The sequence below is a fragment of the Stegodyphus dumicola genome, chromosome 6 (assembly GCF_044657685.1).
Source record: "Stegodyphus dumicola isolate Sdum_Otavi_A_Nest chromosome 6, ASM4465768v1".
Classification (NCBI taxonomy): domain Eukaryota; kingdom Metazoa; phylum Arthropoda; class Arachnida; order Araneae; family Eresidae; genus Stegodyphus; species Stegodyphus dumicola.
The window spans coordinates 51,119,262-51,144,135 of NC_140773.1; the positions used below are offsets into that span (position 1 = coordinate 51,119,262).

Genomic DNA, 24,874 nt, shown 5'->3' on the forward strand with positions numbered 1-24,874 from the left:
TGAAGCTACCTCTCCCGGGCGAAAATTACTCGTAATAGTAAGAACGTTTAGTCGGAAAATTATTGCATTTCTAACCATGACGGAAATTGTCCACTGCACAAGATGTCATTTGATAAAATACACAGTTTGAGATTTAAACCTTTATTTCCCCATGTTCAACATCAGAATTATTCATTTGCGAATGTGAATCAAAATGCTCTCCAGAATATTCATGATTCAAGTATTTCTTTAAAACACCTCTGAACTTCTTTATAAATAAATTCGCAATAATACAATGCCACTTTCGTAGAGAAGCGTATTTCTCCTCTTCATACTGAAATCACAAATGTAATAACTAATCTGTAAAAATAAGAAAAAAGAAAGGTAAATAAAATAAGCTTTTATTTAAAATTCATAAAATATTTAATGAACCGAAAGGACAAAAATATTTTATTATACAATTCAAATTCAGGTACACGTGTGTGGGGCACCAAAACAGCGTCAAAGTTGGTAAGGCTCCGATACACTAACCACCTGCCCTTTCAGGGGCTCCAAACTGGCAATTCATTTATAATTTTAAAACGGTTACAAGAAGTTTACAAAGGTTACAAGAAGTTTAGAAAAAGGTTGCAAGAAATTTGTCTTGGTGGCAGTGTTTGCATACTATGAGAATAGAGTTTATCGGTGACACAGGTGAGGCGTTGTTAATGTAGATAATAGATGTTGGATTTAAGTCTTGCGTCTTGAGATATTGCGTCTTGGATTCAAGTCTGTTATATATGTTTCAATGTTGCTCAAGTAATCTTTTAAATTGATATCATAGCTATTTGGGTGTCTAATGTGAAATCTCTTGGTTACAGGATATGTAAAAAGGTACTGGTCAGGAGCTCCCCTTTCTCACATATACACAGATCAGTGGTTGATAATTTTCTATTATTGAAATATGTAGCGAAGGGACCATGACCGGAGATATGTTGCGCAATAAAATACTCAGATATAATGACGTTGTCATTGGTCTTTGGATAAAAATGAACTGTTCAGCGGCCTAATGTTTCTTGATCCCATTGATGGTGTCATTTTTTATGCGATGATATTTTTAATTCATGTTTTAGTACGGAGATTTTGGGCATGGGTTTCAGTTTTAACCCCTAATTATTGAAGTGCAATTTGTTTTACGAGAATACCTACTCTTTCATTGTCTTCAGAGCTATTATGCCCTTTAATCCATGTTATTATGAAGTTTTTGTTGGTATTCACGGCTGTTTTATATACGGATCTAAGAAATTAATTCAATTCATTCATTTTACAGTGCAATGATACTCCCTTATAAACACAAGCGGCCGAAAAATATACTCCTTCTGTTCCAAATATGTCTTTGATGAAATTTTTCCTTTATTTTTATTCTACTCCTTGCTATCGTTTTATTATTTTTAGTTTTTTTTTCCATTAATACTCTACTACTATCTATGTATTAGTGGTTGCAGTTGCTTAGCTTTCGATCAAATGTCAAACGTTTTAACGTCCAAATCATATTCGAGCAAATCCCTAATCCGAATACTTCGCCTTTATGGCACTAAGATTCTTTACAGAAAACGCTGTAATTCTGTAATATTAAGTATTTAATAGTCTAAAATCAAATTTTTCTGTATATTTCTTGTACCTTAATTTATGAGGGCAGACAGCACATGTAAATTACGTATTGTGACATCAGACAGCATCTTTTTTTCACTCCGTCTACAAAGGGATAAGTTGTTGCTCTCCTTCCTATCCACACAGAACTCGGAGATTGATAAAACATCACTTTTATGAATTGATTGGCTATCACATGACTCGCCCGCCGTACGAAATGTTACCCTCTACCTGCTGTGAACACGACGCGGCAGTCGTTGCTATGGTGAATTGGCAAAACATTAAACCTTATGGTTCGTAAGCAATCTGGGCGCTCAGCTTAAAAGAACTTGTTTTTCTTTTGTTATCGACAAATGCGGGACTTAACTTATGTTCTAAGGAATAACACTTTGCATGCGTGTAGGGCATAGAATGTAAATTTTATGAAGACAGCATGAAAACGAGCAAACCAAAGAAGTCGGATTGAGAAAATTGTTGAATTTCGCTTTGGTGCAATGGTATTACCTTTGCAGCTGAACAGCAGTGTGACAGCTTTTAGAACAAGTAAGATTATTTCATTTACATGCACATATAGATACATGTTTTAAAGAAAAATGCGATAAGAGTTTACAAAGAACAGATATCTTTAAATAACTGCTCCTTCAGTAAGCTAGAAAAGTGTTAATACGTGGATTTCTCCTACGTGTCCTTATTCAGAAACAGTTCTTATTTTTACATACAGCAAACGAAAGCCTTATAATTTTTATAAAATTATGTTTAAAAAAGTGCATTCTTATAATAAGAATGATAACTAAAAACTTTACAAATACAGTAAAAAGTGATATATTTATATAATAATGTATAGCTTAAGTTAATTCTTTCCTTATCATACTATATTCCATGGGATATCTCAAAATTCTTTTTCTAGGAAGAAATTACAGAGATGTAAACAGCATTTTTTTTTCATAAAATCTCGGGACTTATTTTCCCTTATTTTATATCACTTTACTATTTTCAGCTTTTTTTTTATATAACTATTATTTCAATATTGTTTCCTTTCATCCATTTGACATGTTTGATTTTTCTAAAGTTTATATGGTTTTTCAGTGTAACTCTCAAAAGGTTTTCGCACATTTAATTTTCCACGATGTATTGTCATATGTTCATTAATTTTCACATTTTGTTATCAATTTTTTGTTTTCCCAGCTCTTAACAGGCTTAAGAAGACTGTTTTAATTGTATTTAATTAATTAAATGACTGATTTCTATTTTATAGTGTGTATGCTTACACAATAAAAATATTCATATAATTCGTGTCGGGGAAGTTTTGTAGGCAAGAGTTTCTAAATTACTTTGGTTTTCTAAAAAAAATGGTTTTCTACTCATATTTATTAATTTTTTAATTTTCATTCTAGTCTTTTAATTGCTGATTTCTCAAAATTCCACTTGTTTAAATTTCCTTTTAGTAATTCACCACATTTGGTATTACTTTTGGTTTTGACTTTTAACCCTTGCCTACATGGATGACGAAACACGAATTGAATGATTGAAGAGTTAGGTTTGGAGGCAACTTCCCCTTGATAAATATGTCACCTGCCTGCTCAGCAATCATTCACTCATGCATTTTTATAAATTAATTTTTCTATGATTAAATAATTTTTGGAATTTTAATTTTATATTTATTCATAGATTTTGATACTTAAACTTGATTTGCATATGCTCTCAGAATTTAAATGATATTGTAGATTAGTTTGCAACAATACTTAATCATTTATTTGTTTGCATTAAATTTCATTTAAATTTATTAACTTTAAAATTTACTTTTTACGAATAGAGAATGTTTGTTAAATTCAAATTTCATTCCTTGCAGCAATGGCACAAGAGAATTATTTAAAATTAAATTTAACTTTATTTTACTCTTTAGAAGCAATATATATATGTTTGAATGTTTCTTAAGTTACGTTTCTTAAGTTATATACTATGCATATCACGTGTATTTACCCTTTTTGATCTAGGAAATTTGGACTTCTTTGAAAAGCCTCTTTATTCGATCATTCCCTATTTTCCGGAAAAATCGTTTATGAACTATTCCTAATTCGATTTTTGCGTTTCATAAACTGAATTATGTAAATCATTCTAGACGAAATTGTGAAAATTTTATTCGTTGCTAAAAAACGACTAGCCGTCATCGAAATCAAATTCAGAAAATCTTCTAAAATTTAAGCATTGGTAGATTCAACCTTACTGGTATCTTCATAAATATAATAAACTTTTTCCATTTTATACATTTAAAAATACTATAAATCTAATTAACAAGAAATGTGACTGTGTTATCAAACAAGGTTTGAGATACGAATATGAGAAACAAATTACTTTACTAGAAAGTGTGTTAAGCAGTTTTGATTTGTTTGAATAAAATAAGGAGAAAGATCTTAGAGACTAATAATTTTGAAATTCCGAAATGCGACTAATTGCTTATTTTAAGAAAACTGTTAACATTTATAAGATTTTTTTAAAAATCTTATTTTATAAGAAAATATGGTTTACATTCCGAGAGTAAAAATGTAAAATATATTTTGAGAAAATTGTTATTCCTGAGCTAATAAGAGAAAAATAGTTTATATTCCAAGTGTAAAATGAAAACAATATTATCTCTTTAACTTTTGCTGCTTCAATAGTAAGTTTCTTAACTCTTCATCTTTCAGTGTGGCTTTATTTATTCCTCCAAATGCAAAAAATAATCCTTTAAAATTAAATAAGTAAAAAAGAAAAAAAAAAAAAAAAAAAATCCGAACGCTTTCAGGTTTTATATTACGTCCAAAAGGGCATTTTTTTTCATTTACAGACACGTACATGTTTCGAGAGCATCTGGGCTAATGTTGCTTTGGGCTAAAAACATTTAAAAACACCCTATCTTTAGAATTTCCGATAAGCAGTCTCGCCCGCTAGAGATATTTTTTTTTTCCTGTACAGTATTGTCATTGCTCTCCTTGAAATCCCTGAGTTTGTTAATCAAAAATTCGTTACAGTTTTACAAATTTTGAAATACAGAATAAGATATTTAAAAACAGGATAACTTTAGAATTTCCGATAGACAGTCTCGATCGCTGAAGACAAAAATTTTTTTTTTTTTTTTTTTTTCTTGGAACAACTTGTTAAAAGTTTCGCAGTAATCGAGTTTCAATGCCTGTCAAAGTGTCCTTTAGTTCAATCTCTATTACAAAATCAGACAATTCCTGTGCCTTTTTTAACAATTCATTTAACTTCTTGTACGTTAAAGACCTCTTTATTTTCTTCTCTCTCGCTGTTTTCACCATCTGCTAGTGTTATAAGATCATGCAATTCTTCATTTTTCATTTCACCATCGTCAGTCTCGATTAGTTCTATGATTTCCCTTCCTTTCATATCGGAAAACCCTTTGCCGCCTATTGTTTTTACAGTTTGTATGATTTCCCTGGCTTTATTTTCAATCGATTGAAATCCTTTAAAACTGTTGACAACTTCTGACCAGACATTCATTGTTGATAAACTCTCTTGTAACCATGCGAGTTTAATTATTTCTATACAATGTCTTATATTGGATTTTTTCCAAAATGCCATTAGTGTGTCGCGTCTTCCATCGTGTAGAGCTTTATTTGCAGAGATGTAATCATGCCTGAAATAATAGGCTTTCAATTTTTTAAGATTCCTTGATCCATTGGTTGGATGAAGGAAGTGTTTAGTGGGAGAAATAAAGCCTCTGCATTTAAATACACTGTTGTGAGGGATTTAGCGTTGTGTCCTAGAGCATTATCGAGAACTTTAAAGCTCAGGCTTTGATGTTCTAAGCAATGCTTGACTTCTTTAACGAAAGAATTTCCAAACTAATCATTAAAAAGGAGTATCGCAATGCGACCGACATTCTGCAGTGTACAGAGTATAATTGAAAGTCTCGTGCAAGACAATTTAAATGGAGATAATTAATGTAAATTGCAAATATGCAAAACAGCGTTCCCGAAGTTCTCATTCGGCAAAGGTTTAATGTAAACGCCTTATCTAGAAAAGTTATTATGCGGCCTTTACTTCCCAAACCGTTCGTCACACATATACTTACAACTACACAAAATATTTTAAATGATGTAATTATTCACGCTTTGCATTTTTAAATTAAATTTTTTTTTTTTTTTTTTTTTTTTTTTTTTTTTTTTTAGTCCAAAGGGATTTGAATCCCGAAGGGCTATTAGTTTCGTTTTGGCATTTTGCGTCGGACTCATAAATGTCGGTTCACTTTTCAAACTGTTGCCACAAAATGTTAGAGTCCTGCATTATATTTGAAGAAATTAAATAATGAAAAATCTGTATAAATGTATGTATATTTCTCGTATTGTGATAAAACAACGGTACATAGAGTCATCGAATTTTGAATAACGTAATCCTCCAACGAATATGAGCATGTGGAAGACCAAATTTGAAATTTGAAATTTGTTTTATGATCGATTTCCTATTTTTTAAAACTTTGACGAATTTTTGATTAACAAACTCAAGGATTTCAAAGCGAGCAATAGCAACGTTGTGCAGAAAAAACATTTTTATCTCCAGCGCGTGAGTCTCTGTATCGGAAATTCTAAAGATATGCTCGTTTTAAAACTATTTTGCGATATTGCTGTTGCACTGGATCTTATGGTTTAAGTGCGAGGAACATGATATTTAATAAACAAAGGTAACACACAAAATGTTAAAAAACGCCCCTTTGGACGTAATTTAAAATCTGAAACATTTCAGATTTTTTTTTTTTTTTTTTTTTTTTTTTTTTTTTGTAAAATTTTCGAAATTTAACATTTCATACAATTTTCTGGTTTCCAGAGAATTATATTTCGCAAAAATTTATATTCATTATAAAAAGTAAAATGCAAAGTATGTGACTCCTTTAGCGAAAAACATTGACCAGATATTTATCTTTAAATTTCAGAAATTTGGCTCTCATTTTTGTTACTTAATGTAACAGTTAAATAACATAGTGTAAGAATAATTCGATTTAAAATTCTTCTTTTTAATTTAATTTCGTGTTATTATTATTATTTACTAATGTGTAGCATTTCTAATTTATAATTTTTTGGTATACAGAAATATTCAAACGCTAAAAGTATGCCAATAACTGTAGGGTTATTACTATTATTTTTCAAGAACAAGTTATTTTATATTTTGGATATTTACTGTTACTTATAGTTTCCGTTTCCCTACCAGAGTGTAATAGAGGAAGGTTTCTGAAGTTTAAATGAGAGCGTGTCCTGCCTCTCGAGATCATCTTACTAGGTTTTTGTTAGCTTAAAGATTTCATTCTTCGGCTTTGCATTACGGTGGCGACATTTAAATACTATGTAGGGTTTATATTTATTTTAACTAACATTTATTTTAAGTTTAAACTATCTTTCCTGTCAAGCCTTACTTTCCCCTGGAACTGCCAATGCCAGAATATGTAAATTTGAGTAGAACGCGCAAGGATTCAAATTATCAGCGGAAGTAGTATGATTTAAATAGAAGGAAACGAGTTCGGTGAGAGTGATTCTTACTTAGCGAGCGCGGAGGTAGAAATCGAGAATTGAAGAACCCCGCGTTGCGGCCTATGTGCTTGGCGGGAAGTAGTTGCAATTGTTCCAGTGAGCTTCAAGTCTGCTGAATTAGCTGCGGTATTTGTAAAACGCGGTGAGTTAGTTATTTTAGAGAGCCTCGTAGTTAGAATATTGTCTTTACTTTCTTTTCAGGTTCTTATTTTTATTTTGACTGCCGAGTTGGCACCGTTTGTAAGCGTCAAGAGAACGCAATTGTAATTCATTACGTTGAATAAAAAGGGACTTAAACCCTTTACAAGACTTTGTGGTTTATACAAGCTTTCACAGTCACCCTTGGTTGCGTGCAAGTTGTAGGCGCGCAACGTTATAACTAAAACAAGTTAGAATTGTGAGCGAGCTTCACCTTGATCTGAATTGTGTAGTCTTTCACAACTAGCTTAACTCTAAGCCTGAACTTACTCTTACTTTAAAGTTATATCGCCACAACTGTTTGGCTGAATTATAAGCATGAGTCGCACATTTATGTTTCAGTTCTGATTTAATAAAAAGGTTTGTTTCAAAACCTTCTTTAAACTTTGTAGTTCTGTCCAGACATGTCGATAATTCGCTGAACGGCTGTTAGGAAATTAATACTAATATATATATCTATAATATTTACTTGCAGTTTTATAACTTTAGAATGATAATTTAATAATTCATAAGTCAAACAACCAAAATCAGCGTTATATTTTCAAAATTTTTACAGGACTAGTTTCGATGGTTTTACCGAACCACCATCCTCAGCTGCAAAACCGCAAATGAACAAGATAGGAAATAATGATTAGATAAGATAAGAAAGCCTGGACAAGAATAAGCAAGTGGCGCCATCTGTTGGTGAAACCAGAACTAAAACATAATTTCTTTAAAGGCCGAAGGCAAAGATGGATTGGCATTAGGATCGTTAACTAGAACAGAAAGATTTTTTTGAATGTGAAATGCCTCTAGAAAATTCAGTTCTCCAATGGAAGATGTTTTTTGAATAATTTTGGCAGCAGAAAAATTGAAAGTGTGATTTTCGGACCAACAATGTTGAGGAACAGAAGACTTCTGTGTTTCCTTTTTTCTAACATATGCCTCATGTTCCTTGACGCGAAATTTTAAGGCTCTACTAGTTTGGCCAATGTAAATCAAACCACACTGCCAAGAATTCCTACAAATACCCCAAGAATTCATATCTGGAATGGGGTCCTTGAGTATGGAAGTCGGAATTTTATTGATGGGAGAATAAACAACCCGAAAGTTAAATTTCTGCAAAATATGTGCAACTTTATAGCTAATTGATGGAAAGAAGAGAATGACAACAGAAATTTTATAATCTCCTAAAACAAGAGTGTGCCTTTTAGTGTGTTGAGATGAGAATTTTTTAACTGCTTGATTAATAATGTTGGGTGAAAAGCCCCTGTCAATAGCTATTGCTTTTAAATAATTTAGTTCTTCATCAAGGGCTAGTTTGGAGGAGCAAACTATAAAGTTGCACATATTTTGCAGAAATTTAACTTTCGGGTTGTTTATTCTCCCATCAATAAAATTCATACTCAAGGACCCCATTCCGGATATGAATTCTTGCGGTATTTATAGGATTCCTTGCCAGTGTGGTTTGATTTACATTGGCCAAACTAGGAAAGCCTTAAAATTTCGCGTCAATTTCGCTTTGCCTTCTGCCTTTAAAGAAATTATGTTTTACTTCTGGTTCACCAACAGATGGCGCCACTTGCTTATTCTTGTCTAGGCTTTCTTATATTATCTAATAATTATTTCCTATCTTGTTCATTTGCGGTTTTGCAGCTGAGGATGGTGATTCAGTAAAACCATCGAAACTAGTCCTGTAAAAATTTTGAAAATATAACGCTAATTTTGGTTGTTTGATTTCTGAATTAGTATTTATTCGGCGTGTTATTGTGTCTTGATAATTTAATAATCACACATAAACTTCATTACATTAGAGATTGTTTTCCTTTCTAATTTATGTAAATTATGTTACAAGTAGTTAAAGCTTACCCTGTTTTTCTAAAATATGAGTTCTATAAGATTAAGAATGCGAATTTTATTTTTGACAATATTTTTTTGATCCATTCTTTTCACGACTGTCTGTATAACAAGGCTTAATCTACTTACTTCAGCATTTTTCTAAACAAATATTTCATTTGTCGTAGTTGCGTACAAATGAAGCGTTTCGCTTTTCAATTCCCGTACGACCTTTGAACATGACATAAAGCTTTAACATTAGATATCTCGCTCGATTTTTGCCGTGCGGGAGTCAAACATTTGCTCCTTAGTTTTTAGAATGAATATATATTTTTATCAAATTTAACAATGGTAATCGGGGGTCGTATAAAATGTCAGATTTCATAATTTTTATATAAAATTGCTTATGAAAGTTTTAAATGTCATAACATAAATATTTTCTTTACCTAAAAGCAAAGAATTATTATATTTATATTCTGCATAACTAATATGCATTATTTATATAGGAAGGAATAATTATTTATATTCTTTAACTATTATTTAGATTAAAGAATTCTTTACTTGCGATTTCTATTCAGTAAGAGAAATTATTTGATATATTTTAAGTACGAAGCTGCTAGCATGTACTTAAATTTTTTTCGATTCTTCCAGCATCAGTGATGCAATATATATTTTATTCATATATATGTTGTTTAGACTTACATAGCAAACCTGTTCTTAAACTATTTTTTTTTTCTAATCATCTTTAGTCCTACTTGCCAGCTAGCTACACTTTCACTACTTACAGCAAGTTATCATTTTGACAAAACATATATTTCGGAATAGCCGTAAAAGAAATAACTAAGCAACAACATAAAAACTTAAGATTATTTCAGATAATTCCTCAAAGAAGAGGTTAACAAAGTTAGGAATAAGAGTTTCAAAAAATAAAAATTCGCTTTATAAAAGTTAAAAGCAGAAAAATCATCATAATATAAAAATGAGGTTCTGTAACAGTTACATAATATCTGACAAGGACACGTTTCGTTAATTACAACAAATATGCAAATGCTTGAAGGAATTATCAGTCGGATATGATATAAATCGTTTGTATTTATTTTTTATCAATTAGATACTTTATTAAAAAGTTAAACAAGGATTAAAATTATTTAGAAGTACGTCTTTTGCTTTAAATACCTTATTCTCTTAATCAATAACAGACTGGTTGAATTTGCAAAAATAAATTAAATATCTTATGCTTGGCCGAGCGCCAGCTGTTCGAAAATTCGCATGAGGGCGCATAAAAGTTATTAAGTCTTTCGTTCATTCTATGGCAACCTTTTCCAAGGGTTTACTTCTAGATTCTTTGCGTCCGCCTCTTTCGGTTAACTTACTAGGCATGACATCTACTATGGATTTTTTGCCAAGATTAGGTTTTACATTTTAAATGAAAACAACTCACTTCCTTCCCTGGGTAATGATTCTCGAGTAATTTTATTATGATTATTGTCTGTTTTCAGACAAATCTAAAATAAATCTAAAACTATGATTAAACTTTTAATCAGTTACTAATTAAAACTCCGCAATTTGCAGGTAATTAAGCAGAAATTAGGTATTGGCAATGACAAAGCCATTGGTATTTAATTACAGAAGCTAACATTTCTTTTGGATTGCAGCCATTTCTGCTATTCTCCCATCTTTTAAATTAAGCGTTAGAAGATAGCAAATTCTCCGCACTTTGATTCAGCAAGATTAAATTAGGCTGCATTCCGAAATCTTAATTCGCGTAGGTCGTGGTTGTAAGGCACCATGAATCCAATTTACGAAGTAGTTCCCACTCATATAAATTCTATGCTGTATCACTGATGACTTTCTCATTATCTCTGATGAAAGGTAATTTGCGTTTTCTGGAGAGAACAAATTATGTGTCTCAAAAATAAAAGAAAAATGGGGGGATTGATCAAAATTGTAACTTGTTAGTTAAAATTCGAAAGGATCTAAGCTAAGGTTTCTACATACATTTTGCATCAGCATCTTCATCTCACATATAATATCAGAGAACATTAAATGAACGTCACGCAGATTACACAGAAAATAAACTTCAGAGGCAATTCCGCTTCTGAAACAGCTGAATTCTTTAAGCTGAATTTCAATTAACCTTTTCAAGCTCTTAGATGTTCCTTTTATGTAATTAAAACAAAACTTCTGCTGCCTTTAAGTTCTGTAATAAATAATAATTGGCTATTAATGCAACTAAATGCAGAAAGCCATTGTTTCTAGAACAAAGCATTCTTCAGGTCAGAGATTTGCCTTTTTATTTTGGTAAATTCTTGTCAACATGCAAAAATGTAAAGTTTTTAACATGTTATTAAAGAGGAAAGTTTAAGACAGTATCAAGGTACGTGAAATTTAACGAAATTAAACAAAAAGGTCGAAACAGACTGATGATTGCAATCAATATATTACTGCAGAATCATTTATTCTCTTAAGCTTATTTTTGGTGCAAACTGTAATGTATAGATAGGAGATTTAAAAATTCTGCAGTGTAGTTAGGCAGATCTATTATACTGTTACGAATTTGGTATTTAAAAAGCTAATGTTAGTTCAGTTATAAATTAAATGGTTTTATTTCTCGCGCAGTGCAGTGCGTGACGAATATTAAAAGAAAGCTAAGCCGGAAAATTGAAAATACAAGAGCGCGTGCATTAAATAAATAAATATCTCTTTTTGATTTCGAGAAAGTACTGGAAAATTCTAGCGCGTCAATTTAAAATCTTATAAAAGGAGGAAAACATCTCAGTTTGCAGTAGTTGCTTAGTTTGTTGTTGTTTAGAAAACTGCTCTTGTTGATTGTAGCGAATTCGCGGATTAGCGTTCTTTAGCTGTTTTGAATTACGTTCTATTGGACATTTGAGTAGTTAAAAGATAACTACTGTGAGGTATTGTAATACTGCATGATAATTTGAGAAGATTTAAGCATTTTTGTTGTGATAATAATAAATTTTTGTTCATTTTGCATCGGACTTGTCCATTCATTTCATAACGAACCCGTACGCACGCAACAATTTTTGGTGTCAGAAGTGGGATTTGAATGCCAATAACAAGAGCGATGGAGGAGCAATTGAGACAGCTCATCAGTGCTTTTGCTGCATTTAAAGAAGAAATGAAAGAAAAGATGGAAGCTTGTCAGGAAAAGATGGAAGATTCCGTTAAAGGAGAGATGAGATCTGTTAGGGAGGAAATGAAATTGGGCCAGGAATCCCTTAAGGACGAAATGAAAGCCGTTCAAGCTGGTCAAGAAGAAATGAAAAGAGAAATTACCTGCATAATAGAAAATAAATTTGAAGCTATGGAAGGCAGAATTGACACAGTTGAAAATAAAGTTGGACAAATTGAAGAAAAAGTTTCTTCCGTAAAAGATCAAATTGAAGAAAGAGTTTCTTCGGTGAAAGAAGAAATAGAAGAAAGAGTTTCTTCTGTAAAAGAACATATAGAAGGAAGAGTTTGTGCCGTCCAACACCAAATCGAACAACAAATTGATGATAGGGTTTCTGCAGTAGCCAAAGAAGTGGATATTTTAAAGAAATTCGTAGCGACGGCAGGGAACAATAGTGATGGTTTTAAATTTTTACCCATGCTTGCTCGTCCCTCTCTGAAGTTATCCACTTATGATGGGAACACCTCCTGGCAAGTGTATAAAACACAATTTTCTATAGTGGCGGATGCGAATGGATGGGATTCCCAAACTAAGGCCTGTCATCTCGCCGCTTCGCTGAGAGCAGACGCAGCGGATATCCTGCAGACGCTTCCTGAAAACCAAAGACTTGACTTCGAAGCTCTATCCGGCGCATTGGAGCTGCGCTTTGGCGAGAAATGTTTAAAAGACTACAGCAGGCTTCAATTAAAATCCCGTCAAAAGAAGCCCACCGAATCACTCCAGGAACTCGCCACGGATGTTGAAAGGCTATCCCACCTCGCCTTTACTGAGTGCCCGAGAGAAACGAGGGAAATCCTGTCGCTGCAATATTTCGTCGATGGCATCCGGGACCCTGAAATACAGAAAGCACTGCGAATGGCGGATGTTAAAGATTTGAAAAGCGCTTTAGTGTACGCCATGAAATTCGAGGCAGCCCAGCAAGCCACTCGTCGAGACCGCCACCCAGTCAGAGCTGCTCAAGTCCAGGAGCCAGGGGATAAAGTCACCGCTCGTCTAGACGATTTAACTAGACAACTGAACGCCTTGAGACGGAATATTGGTGAGAAGAAACCGACCGCTAAGTGCTGAAACTGCAGTGCTGAAGGACACATACGAAGAAACTGCAGAATACCCCAGGGTACGGATGTTAAGACCGCTACTAACAAACAGCAGAGAAACTAATTAGTGGCCATCTCGTGGGGCGGAGGTTGCCAGATAATGAAAAGCCCCAGTTTAAAGCGTTTCAGATTTCTGCAGTGAAGGGCGGCAGTAATGGACTTTTTATAATAGGACATATTAATGGAGTTCCTTGCAATATGACGATAGATACAGGAGCCAACGTTACCATCATCCGAAAAAATTTGGCTCAACAGCTGGGAAACAAACTTATCTGGACGCCGCCCTGCGTTACCCTCCAGACTGTGTCCGGTGAGAAGATCGACATCGATGGAAAAATAAACGTTAACATCTAGTTTGGAAGTGCCGCTTACCATCACACGGCATATGTAGCAGAGATCACTGATTCTTGCATACTCGGATTGGACTTTCTAAGGAAATACAATTTTTCCTTGGACTTTAAAAATAACGAATTGCGTTCTACATCTGAGGACATAGCCCTATTCGGAATTAATGATGGAGTGAAATCTATCCACAAAATTATAGCTCAAGATGATATCACAATTCCCGCAAGAACCGAGTTTTTACTTCCTGGATCCATAGCCGAAAATAGAAATTTCCGCTACGGCATCATAGAATATCCCAATAACTGTAATAGCCCAAAAGGAGTACTAGTAACCTCAACACTCGTCGACCTATGCAGAACGGTTATCCCGGTGAGAGTCGCCAATGTAACTGAGAAGGCGAGAGTTATTAAGAAAGGTGAAGTGGTTGCAACATGTACTCCAGTAACCACCGTTGAAAGAAAGAGTAACATCCAAGAATCCGTGTCTTCAGAAAGCATTACATCAGAGTTACTTCAGAATGCGCAATTAAACGATAGAGAAGAATGCTGCCGATCGCGTTATTAAAGATCTTCAAGTTGTTTTTTCCCGCTCGTTTTCTGACGTGGGTCGAACTAGTTTGACACAACATAGAATAGATACCGGCGATCATTCCCCGATCAAGCAACATCCAAGGCGTCTACCGTTTGCTAAACAGGAAGAGGTGCGAACACTGTTAAAAGATATGGAAAAAGGCGATGTCATCGAGCCTTCAACAAGTCCATGGGCATCTCCCATCGTTCTCGTCAGAAAGAAAGACGGCTCAACAAGATTTTGCGTTGACTATCGCCGGTTGAATGAGGTTACGAAGAAAGACAGTTACCCTCTTCCTAGAATTGACGACATTCTAGACACTCTTTCTGGAAGCAAGTGGTTCTCAACGCTTGATTTAAAGAGCGGATATTGGCAGGTAGAAATACACCCTAATGACCGAGAAAAGACGGCATTTACTACGGAACAAGGGCTTTGGCAATTCAAGGTGATGCCGTTTGGACTGTGTAATGCGCCGGCAACATTCGAACGCCTCATGGAGACTGTTTTGAAAGGACTTTCCTATGAAGCCTGTCTGATATACCTGGACGATATCATCATCGTCGGAAAGAGTTTTGAAGAGCATCTAGAAAATCTTAGAAAGATGCTTCAGAAACTGAAAGAAGCCAATCTAAAGCTGAGTCCCGCTAAATGCAAATTGTTCCGAAAGGAAGTGACTTACCTGGGACATGTCATCGTGACGAATATTAAAAGAAAGCTAAGCCGGAAAATTGAAAATACAAGAGCGCGTGCATTAAATAAATAAATATCTCTTTTTGATTTCGAGAAAGTACTGGAAAGTTCTAGAAGGTGTGTGCACGGATCCTGAAAAGGTGTCAGCCGTTAAATCCTGGAAACGTCCCGAAAATGTCCATCAGCTGAGAAGCTTCCAAGGGCTTTGCACCTACTATAGGAGATTCGTGAAGGACTTTTCTTCCATCGCAAGACTCCTTCACAAGCTGACAGAGAGTAAGCAAAAGTTCTTGTGGACAAAAGAATGCGAGGATGCATTTAGCAACTTAAAGGATGCTTTAAGATCTGCTCCAATCCTGACGTATCCTCAGCTCGACAGACCATTTATTCTCGACACGGATGCGAGCAATGAAAGTGTCGGTGCTGTTTTGTCCCAAGAAATAGACGGCCAAGAACGTGTAGTGGCGTACTGGAGCAAGTGCCTGTCTAAACCGGAGAGAAATTATTGTGTCACCAGGAAAGAGTTGCTCGCCATAGTCAAAGCTGTAGAACAGTTCCATCACTATCTATACGGCAGAAAATTCCTGCTCCGCACCGACCATGCATCATTGACCTGGCTTTTAAATTTCAAGAATCCTGAGGGTCAAATAGCCAGGTGGATACAGAGACTCCAAGAATATGACATCACTATCCATCATCGTAAGGGATCATCACACGGGAACGCCGACGCTCTGTCTAGACGACCTTGCCCAGAAAGCTGCCGATATTGTTCCAGGATGGAAGCGAAATACGAGCTGCTGACTCCGGTTGCAAGACAAATTACAACATCAACATCGGTTGATCGAGACCCGTGGAGTGATGATGAAGTCAGGAAAGACCAGCTGGAAGACCGCGAAATTAAACCCATAATTGATTTAATGGAGTCATCAAACAGAAAACCTACTTAGCAGGACATTTCTATCTGTAGTCCTACAACAAAACAATTCTGGGCACTCTGGGATTCACTTCACATTCGAAACGGCGTCTTATACCAGAAATTCGAATCGGATGATGGGAAGACGTTCCGATGGCAACTGATACTTTCAAGATCCCGGATTCCTGATGTCCTTAAAGAACTACATAACAGCCCTACAGGAGATCACTTTGGAATTATGAAGACCTTACAGAGAGTTCGTGAGCGTTTTTACTGGAATAATGCAAAGGATGACGTGCAAAAGTGGTGCCGATCTTGCGATGCCTGTGCAAGTCGGAAAGGACCGAGGAAACGCAGCCGAGGCAAGCTGCAACGTTACAACGTAGGTGCGCAGTTTGAACGTATCGCCTTTGACATCTTGGGACCTCTGCCACGAACTGCTGATGGCAACAAATACATACTCGTTGTCATTGATTACTTCACCAAGTGGCCTGAAGCTTATCCTATTCCTGATCAAGAGGCTGTCACAGTAGCTGAGGTAATGATACAGCCCTGGATTTCCAGGTTCGGAGTCTCTCTTCAGTTACATTCTGATCAGGGAAGGAATTTTGCCTCGGCAGTAATCAAAGAACTATGCAAACTACTCGGCATTGACAAAACTCAAACGACGCCATTGCATCCCCAGTCGGACGGCATGGTAGAAAGGTTCAATCGAACCATCCTTAATAACCTCTCATTAGTGGTTTCCAGAAACCAACAGGACTGGGACAAGAAATTACCACTCTTTTTACTGGCTTACCGCAGTGCTGTCCACGAGACTACCGGCTATTGTCCATCACAGATGCTCTTCGGTCGTGACCTTCGTCTGCCTTGTGATCTCTTGTTTGGTCGCTCTCCGGATGCTCCTTCATCGCCTGAGGAATATATTCAAGATCTCCAGGCCCGGTTTGAAGTGATGCACGACTTTGCACGAGAGCGAGTCAACTTGGCGACGGAGAAGATGAAGACCCGATATGACACAAGAGCTACTGAACATCAATTCCACGAAGGAGACAAGGTGTGGTTGTGGAATCCGAATCGACGGAAAGGACTTTGTCCGAAATTACAGTCACCTTGGGATGGCCCGTACACAGTCCTAAACAGGCTGAATGAAGTCGTGGTTCGGATTCGTAAGACTTCGAACTCTAAACCTAAAGTCGTTCATACGACAGGTTAGCTCATTACTATGGCCATAGTACATAATGTAAATAATTGTAAATAGTATAAGACCATGGTCCTTTTTGTATTTAAATGTATATTTGATTTGATTTGTATTTAGTATTTGATTTGCATTTAGTATTTGATTTGTATTTGATAGCATTTGATTTGTTTTATTTATTGCATTTATTGTTCATGTTGTTCATTATTGTAATGTAATGCTTATTAATGCATGTATGCCACAGTTGTAAGTTTAGCTTCCTGTCCAGGGATTGTACTGCCCGGGATGTGCAGTCCTTGGGAAGGGGCCAGTGTTACGAATTTGGTATTTAAAAAGCTAATGTTAGTTCAATTATAAATTAAATGGTTTTATTTCTCGCGCAGTGCTGCGCGTGACGAATATTAAAAGAAAGCTAAGCCGGAAAATTGAAAATACAAGAGCGCGTGCATTAAATAAATAAATATCTCTTTTTGATTTCGAGAAAGTACTGGAAAATTCTAGCGCGTCATTTTAAAATCTTATAAAAGGAGGAAAACATCTCAGTTTGCAGTAGTTGCTTAGTTTGTTGTTGTTTAGAAAACTGCTCTTGTTGATTGTAGCGAATTCGCGGATTAGCGTTCTTTAGCTGTTTTGAATTACGTTCTATTGGACATTTGAGTAGTTAAAAGATAACTACTGTGAGGTATTGTAATACTGCATGATAATTTGAGAAGATTTAAGCATTTTTGTTGTGATAATAATAAATCTTTGTTCATTTTGCATCGTAATTGTGCATTCATTTCATAACGAACCCGTACGCACGCAACAATACTATATATGATTGGTATGAACGCTAATAAAAACCTATTGCCTTCAGGAAAAGTTAAAATTTCATTGAAAAGTATATATTATTTTTAAATGGTTCGCGTTTTTGCAAGAGTAACAATATACTATTTTAATTGGCATGATTTTATCCCGCGTAGAATTGACACAGATTTCTGACCTTTCAAGATTGATTCTTCTTCCGGAGAGCACATCAAAAGTCAAATTAATACCACTTCTTTCAGATGCTTAAAAGAAAGTCTGCTGCCGTTTTAAGTTTGAAATGTCTTACCCTGTGCAATTAATTTCCTTTTTGATTAGTGATTAGCTTTGTGAATGTATGTATGTTCCTCGCATTGCGGAAAAACGTTGACACCTCTACCAAATTTCGAACGCACGTAGTCCTCTCTCCGAACATGTGCCCTTCGAAGCTAGAATTTTGAATTTCAATTTTCTTTTTTGATTTATTTCATATTTTGTGAGAAACTGACGAAGAGTATTATTCTTTCAAATTTAATAAAAGAACTGAGCGACTGAAAAGAAATGTAATGACCCTGTCCGATATAAAATGTTTTTAGCTTGCACACATCAGTTGACCCACTGATGACGGCAGAGCGGTAAAGCCGCTGAACACTGGTAGTTTAACCTGGGTACGATTCCAGACAAATGGGTTAGTTGCATGGGCGTTTTCGCGGTTTTCGAGCCAGTTTCCCTTAGACTGTCCTCCACGAAGGCATATGCTCCCTCAGTCAGATGACTCTAGCATGCTTTGCCATTATATTAAACCAATCCACTCGCCAGTTTGTTTCTGTTTAGAGAGGACTACGTTATTTAATTTTTCTTTCTGTCTGTTAGTGATTAACAAACTAAGCGATTTAAAAGCAATATTGTTCTCTATTATTCTTAATTCCAAGTTGGATCCGTGAAATTACACTAGCTGGACTCATTAAAAGCATTACATGATTTTCTTTTTTATAGTAACTATTTTAGGCGATTGCCGCGTCAGCTGCCAGTTAACAGTAAATGATATTGCACCATACGTTTGCGTGCGTTTATTTGCGGCATATTTATTGATTGAAAGCACCGATGCTTTGGGATTTACTGTTACAAGTTTGAATATTAATTACTTTCAAGCTCCAAACTAGAATTTCCAGCGAAAGCAAACGAAATAAGTGAAACCGAATTTTCATAAATTTAGTTCTTTTTATTGTTAATGTTAGAACGTTTCTTAACATAATCTTTTCTAAATTTATTAGAGTATCACACTAAATTACGCTTCCATACATTTATCTTTCCCGCTGTCATTAAATAGACAGCCTTGATGATCCCCGGTGACATTTCAGTTTAATTTTATTTTAAAAATCAATCCACATTTATTAGTCTTCCAGAAATTAAATATCTGATGTAGGCACCACATGACTTCCTTGTAAGGTTTATTAAATTATACACATTTTTACTGCTTTTCATTTAAACTTATTTCCTCGAATTTCATTTGAGATACATTTCTCATTCAATTAATTAAGTTCTTGGCGGCAAGGTAAAAATACATAAAAATTCAAAATATCTTCATTAAAATTTGTAAAATACAGAAAAAAGTAAAGCACCAAATACAATTATAAACAGTGAAAAAAAATTACAATTATAATTAGTGCTTGTACGCAAAAACAAGCAGTTCGACAGATTATCGGTGTAAAAATTGAAAGTTTACTTTTGGGCCCACTCAGCAAAAAGACATTGAAGTTGGTGCACAAACTAACTTTATTCCCTATCCTACTAAAAGTTTCATGTAAAGAAATGGCAGCCTCGTTAAGCTTAGCAGCAGTTAAACTTTCAAAATGTTGATCATTCTACAACTATTACATGCAGTTGAACTAAAGGCTTAAAAACCTTAACTAGAACATAAAAACATATAATTCAATCACTTTTAAAGCAAAAAATGCCCAATTTACCAACATATAAGAATAAAAAATTTGAACTTACAGAGCCGGGTAACAGAGTATATATCTATATTATGTATACTCTCTCTCTCTATGTATATATATATATACAGATAGATATATACAGAGAGAGAGATAGATATATATTTGGTGCGCTCGATTCCAACCAAAAAGGTAGGTGCGAAGGGCAGAACTACATGTTACACAAAATTTCAAAGTTCTAAGGCTACTCGATTTTGAGTAATGTGAAATAGATACATACGTACGTACGTACAGACGAGTCACAAAAAGTTCTCTTCTGAATTCATTTTAAATCCGTTTTGGATAAAATATTCCTTTATTCTGTCCGTATATATAAGAGCGGTCAAAATAGATACTTCGTTTACTTCGCACAAGGAAGTAAAAATATAGAGCAAAAAAAAAAAAAAAAAAAAAAAAAAAAAATTTTGAAAATGAGGGGCTCAGAATCTAAAAACCAAATTAAAAAAATAATTGCTGTGACAGTATTTGATCGTAAATTAACGATACGTTAAGATTTGAACACTTACTTAATTAAACAGAAAAATTATAATTATTCTCAATCGAGACTCAACTGTGCATTCGGCTCATTGGATCACTCTCACGCGAGACTTGCAACAAAGATTTGCCTGTGGTGGCAATGTTTTTTCTTTTTCTAGCATCCCAAATCCATAAATTGGAAATAATAAAAACCTTAAAGAGGTTTCTTTCGACGTGTTTAAATAACTGAAATGAAATTTCTTTTTCTCTAACATACCCTTCCCAAAGAAATCGCAATATAAAAATTTATGATAACAATCTAAGCTCTCCGGAGAATTTAAAATTCTTTAAAGTAGAAGTTCATTTTTGTTTATTACTTGCAGATTCACAAGCTATATAATACGAGACGGCCTTGAGGGCATTATTATAATTTGAAATAAATTAAAGTCTGAATAATTTTTCTTCGCCTGTGGTCTGAAAAGACGTATCATTAAGAGCATTCATTATCAAATCATTCATTCCATGTAAAAAATTTAATTAAACACTTTAAAATGGATTTGTTGCTATTTATTTGCAATTACACTTAAAGTAAAATATTTAAAAACATGAGCTCTAACTCAGATTTAGCTTTGCAATGAATTGGAATTAAAGCTTAACATCATATAATTAACTTGATATGTATTTTCAGTTTGACTGAAAAATGCAGTCACTTTATTAAACTACCGGAATAAGATAAAAGAAATATTTTTAACAAACAGTGTTTAAACTGATTGTTATAAATAAATCAATTGGTTTCTGAAATAAATAATTAAGTATAGCTTCATTAACTTTTATAAAGGGCTATATTTATTTATTAGCTGTTACCCGTTCTGCGCCCGGGTGGCGAGTATTTTCTTTTAAAAGCTGTCAAAGGCTTATTCTCAACGCAAAAGCCCAACCTAGTCATAAAAAGTGATCAATTTAACTTTTAATGAAAAATTTATTTATAATTATTTATATGCTGGCAAGTATTTTTATTTTTGCTGTTCAGTCAAGTTCTGTTTTTAAGATTAATATTATCTCTTTGATTAATTTTTTTCAGGTAGCTTGCTGATTTAATTTCTATATTTTATATAAAAAAATTCAACTAATTTCTTTCTCTAAATTATTGCTTGTATCGAAAGACTACTGTTATTAAAAGTTTCAGTTATTTCGAACGCTTTTATATATTTAGATTTTCACGAAAAAATTATGCTCTAGTTAATAATGAAACCTAATTGAAAATTGTATCTTTATTCGAATTTTCTTTAATTCTTGTGTAAACATAATTAAGAAACGTTTAAAGATAGTAGCAAGGCTATATATTTCCTGAACAATCGACCATTATTCGTCCATTATTCTAGTTCATCAATTATTCTAATTTAAGAAAAGTATCAGATATGTTAGGCCTTTTTGTCAATTATAGATTTGGTTAAGAATACATTTTAGTAAAAATTTAATCTTTTTATACGCATTCTTCGGGAAGGTTTGATTTAATTGCACACTAGGGCACTCTAGCCTAGAGGCAGGGATTCCTTCGCAAGAACCTTTCTAAGGGAAACTGGATCATGTACACGCTACACATTTGGGAAACCATGAAAATGCAGATACAACCAGCCCGTTCGCCTGGAATCGAACCCAGATTGGAACTATAATGTTCAGCGATTTTACCGCCGGCGAGCTCTCTGCGAAGGAAGTTTCAATAAGTAAATTCCTCCTTAACGCATTAAAGATAACTTTTTTTGGAGGAGGATTAGGAAAACACTAAAAGAAACTAGCCGTCCTAAAATATCAGTATTGAGTCACTTAAAAATTTATGATATTTTACTTGAATTCCATCATAGTTTTTCATGAAAACTTAGATTTAAATATATTCCAAAACTTTTCAATTATAGTCGGGAACAACACATTAGATTTAGGCTAAAACTGATAAAACGGAAGTTTCACTTTACTAGAAGTTCTGAACAAATTTATACCACATTTCTTTAAGTGAAGATTTTATGTCATATAATGAACGTTTCCGATAATCATTGTCATAATGGCTAGTAAAGTAATAAATAAAATAACTTAATTAAATTTTATGCTCAATTAATTAAAAGACTCTATTTTGCTAAAGAATGACTTGCGGTAGCTTGATTTAAATACTTTGTAAATAAAATCTAATCTCTTGTTCAAATAAATAGAAAGACCTGTAATATGAAGTTTTCGATTATATTTTATTAGGTATAATAAGTTAACTGTCGATATACTAACGGCTCAGTGGATCGAACGCTCTTCTTTTGGCGAAAAAATGGCATAACTGGTATCTGTAAAAATTGGTTTTTGACTAATGTCTGTTCAGATGTAATTCGAAAAAATAACAATCATTGTTTAGTCCTGCTTAAATAATGTTTACTCATACTTAACGCAGATCGAAATGAATTTAAATTGCTGATACTACAGAAATAACATAAAATAAATTAAATTATTATGTTTATTTCAGAGTATTTATTTTAAACATATAGCAAACACTTGATTTTCTTTAATCAAAAAGTATTTCAAGTATCATTAAACTTCCCAATTAAGCACAATAGATAATTAGAAAAAGTAACGGGGAAAACATTCGGTCTGCAACAAATATTCTAGTGATGTAGCAATTGCTACATCATTAGAATATTTAAATAGTTATCTACTGCACATTGTTAAAGTTATCCGTATATTTGGCTGATACATATGAGCCAGCAGAAGAATATATTATAGAGCCAGCAGAATAGAATATATTATAGAGCCAACAGAATAGAGCCAGCAGAATTCATCTTAGTTGGATTTATTAAAGTCTTCATACATATCTTTTTATATTACAGCTAATTTTGGCAGCTAGTCGTACAAGTGGCTAAGTGATACAGAAACAGAAAACATATTTTTTGAGGCTACAAAATGTTGCTCTTGAGAGTTTTTGCGTTATTTCCCTTTTAACTTTCTTTTCTCTCATTTTTTGGTTAATCAGCATATTAACTTTTGGAACATATATGGGCTTCGTGTAGAGCTCAGAACAAATCATAGTATTTATTTAAAAAATATTTTTAAACTAAAGGAGAGTTAAGCACTGTTATTTTAAAGTGATTGATTTTAAAAATAGCAAGAAAACATGATCAAATTTACAAATACTTCCTAATCTGGAACCAAACAAAGTTCTTTTCAATCTGCTGATGAATAATTTGATTTCTTGAACTAGGGTTAGAGAAAGGGAGAGAAAGAGAGAATCGTTTTCCTTCCTTACCTGTAAGTCCTTTTTTCAGTCTGACGGCCTTTGCAAATGTATATTTAAATGGTAATGCTTAATGGTGAACCTAGTGTTTGTATAACGTATCAAGAAATGAAAAGAAGTGTGTATGTTAGATAGTTTACTATTAAGGCTGGAATATAGTTCGGCATGAACTACCAGTATTCAGCGACCTTACTCCACCATTGGTAAGATAATAATATTTTAACGTATAATGGAACCTCATGTGATATATGCATTATTCTTAAAACAATAAAGCCTTATCTATGAAACGGAAATCCTGATTACGTTGAATTTTCAGCACTGTTATAACAATAGTAATTTTTGAAAAGCATTGCCCCAGAGATATAAGAATAGAAAAATTTCGAAGAGGATAATTAAATAGTTCAAGAAATGAAGCATTTTTCTTGGAACAAAACTGAAATAAATAGTTAAGACAAAAGTACGTCCTATTAAGACTAAAATATAGTCTAAATTTCGCTCCAACCACAGATAAATCTGTAAGAAAATCTATTATATAATTTGTGAAAACTGTACAAATTTCCTGTCTTCTTTTGGTTACAAAATAGCTTCAGAATATTGTAATGAAATATTTGGAATTTATACCAATTACAAACATTTATTCCAAAATTATTTAAAAGATATAACAGGAATTTTTAGCGTTTCTTTGAAAATTGAATTACGTAGCTAAACTTATGCTGATTCTGCACGTTTTGATCAATCATATTCGTCTTTAAATCTGTCTGTCTTTACATTTGATTCTGTAACTAAAGATCTATACATCTTTTGCCATGTGAGACCAAAAGTAAACTTTCGATTTTGTGCACCGAGAAAAAAATCTGCCTTCCTGCCCGCTAGCCAAATTGCTTGTTTTTGCTTAGAAATTCTAATTTTAATTGTAAAAAATTATTTTTTAAACTATTTTAAATGTATTTGGTGTTTTAGACTTTTGTGTGTTTTATAATTTTAAATGAAGATTGAATCTTTTTGCTTTGCTGCCAATTGAGATCTGAGTTGATTGAATGAGAAATATATCTCTAATGAATCTCTGAAGTGATTGAATGAGAAATATATCTCTAAGTTTAGATGAAATGCAGCAAAAAATGTGTATAATTTAATAGAACGTACAAGGAAGTCATGTGGTGCACATATCAAATTTTTAATATTTCGCTGACCCTATATACAAACACGCGGTGCGACCGCACCGGT

General features: G+C 33.7%; 1 protein-coding gene across 2 annotated transcripts in view; it reads left to right on the forward strand.

Moving 5' to 3' along the window:
- Window positions 1–1,884: 1,884 nt before the first annotated feature.
- LOC118188676 (cyclin-dependent kinase-like 1) overlaps window positions 1,885–24,874 on the forward strand; it is a 121,267-nt gene continuing 98,277 nt past the window's right edge. For both annotated transcript variants that reach the window (XM_085818313.1, XM_085818314.1), the window contains exon 1: window positions 1,885–2,151. In XM_085818313.1, the coding sequence (XP_085674439.1) occupies window positions 2,103–2,151 (49 nt within the window). In that variant the 5' untranslated portion in view covers window positions 1,885–2,102. The remainder of the gene's footprint in view (window positions 2,152–24,874) is intronic.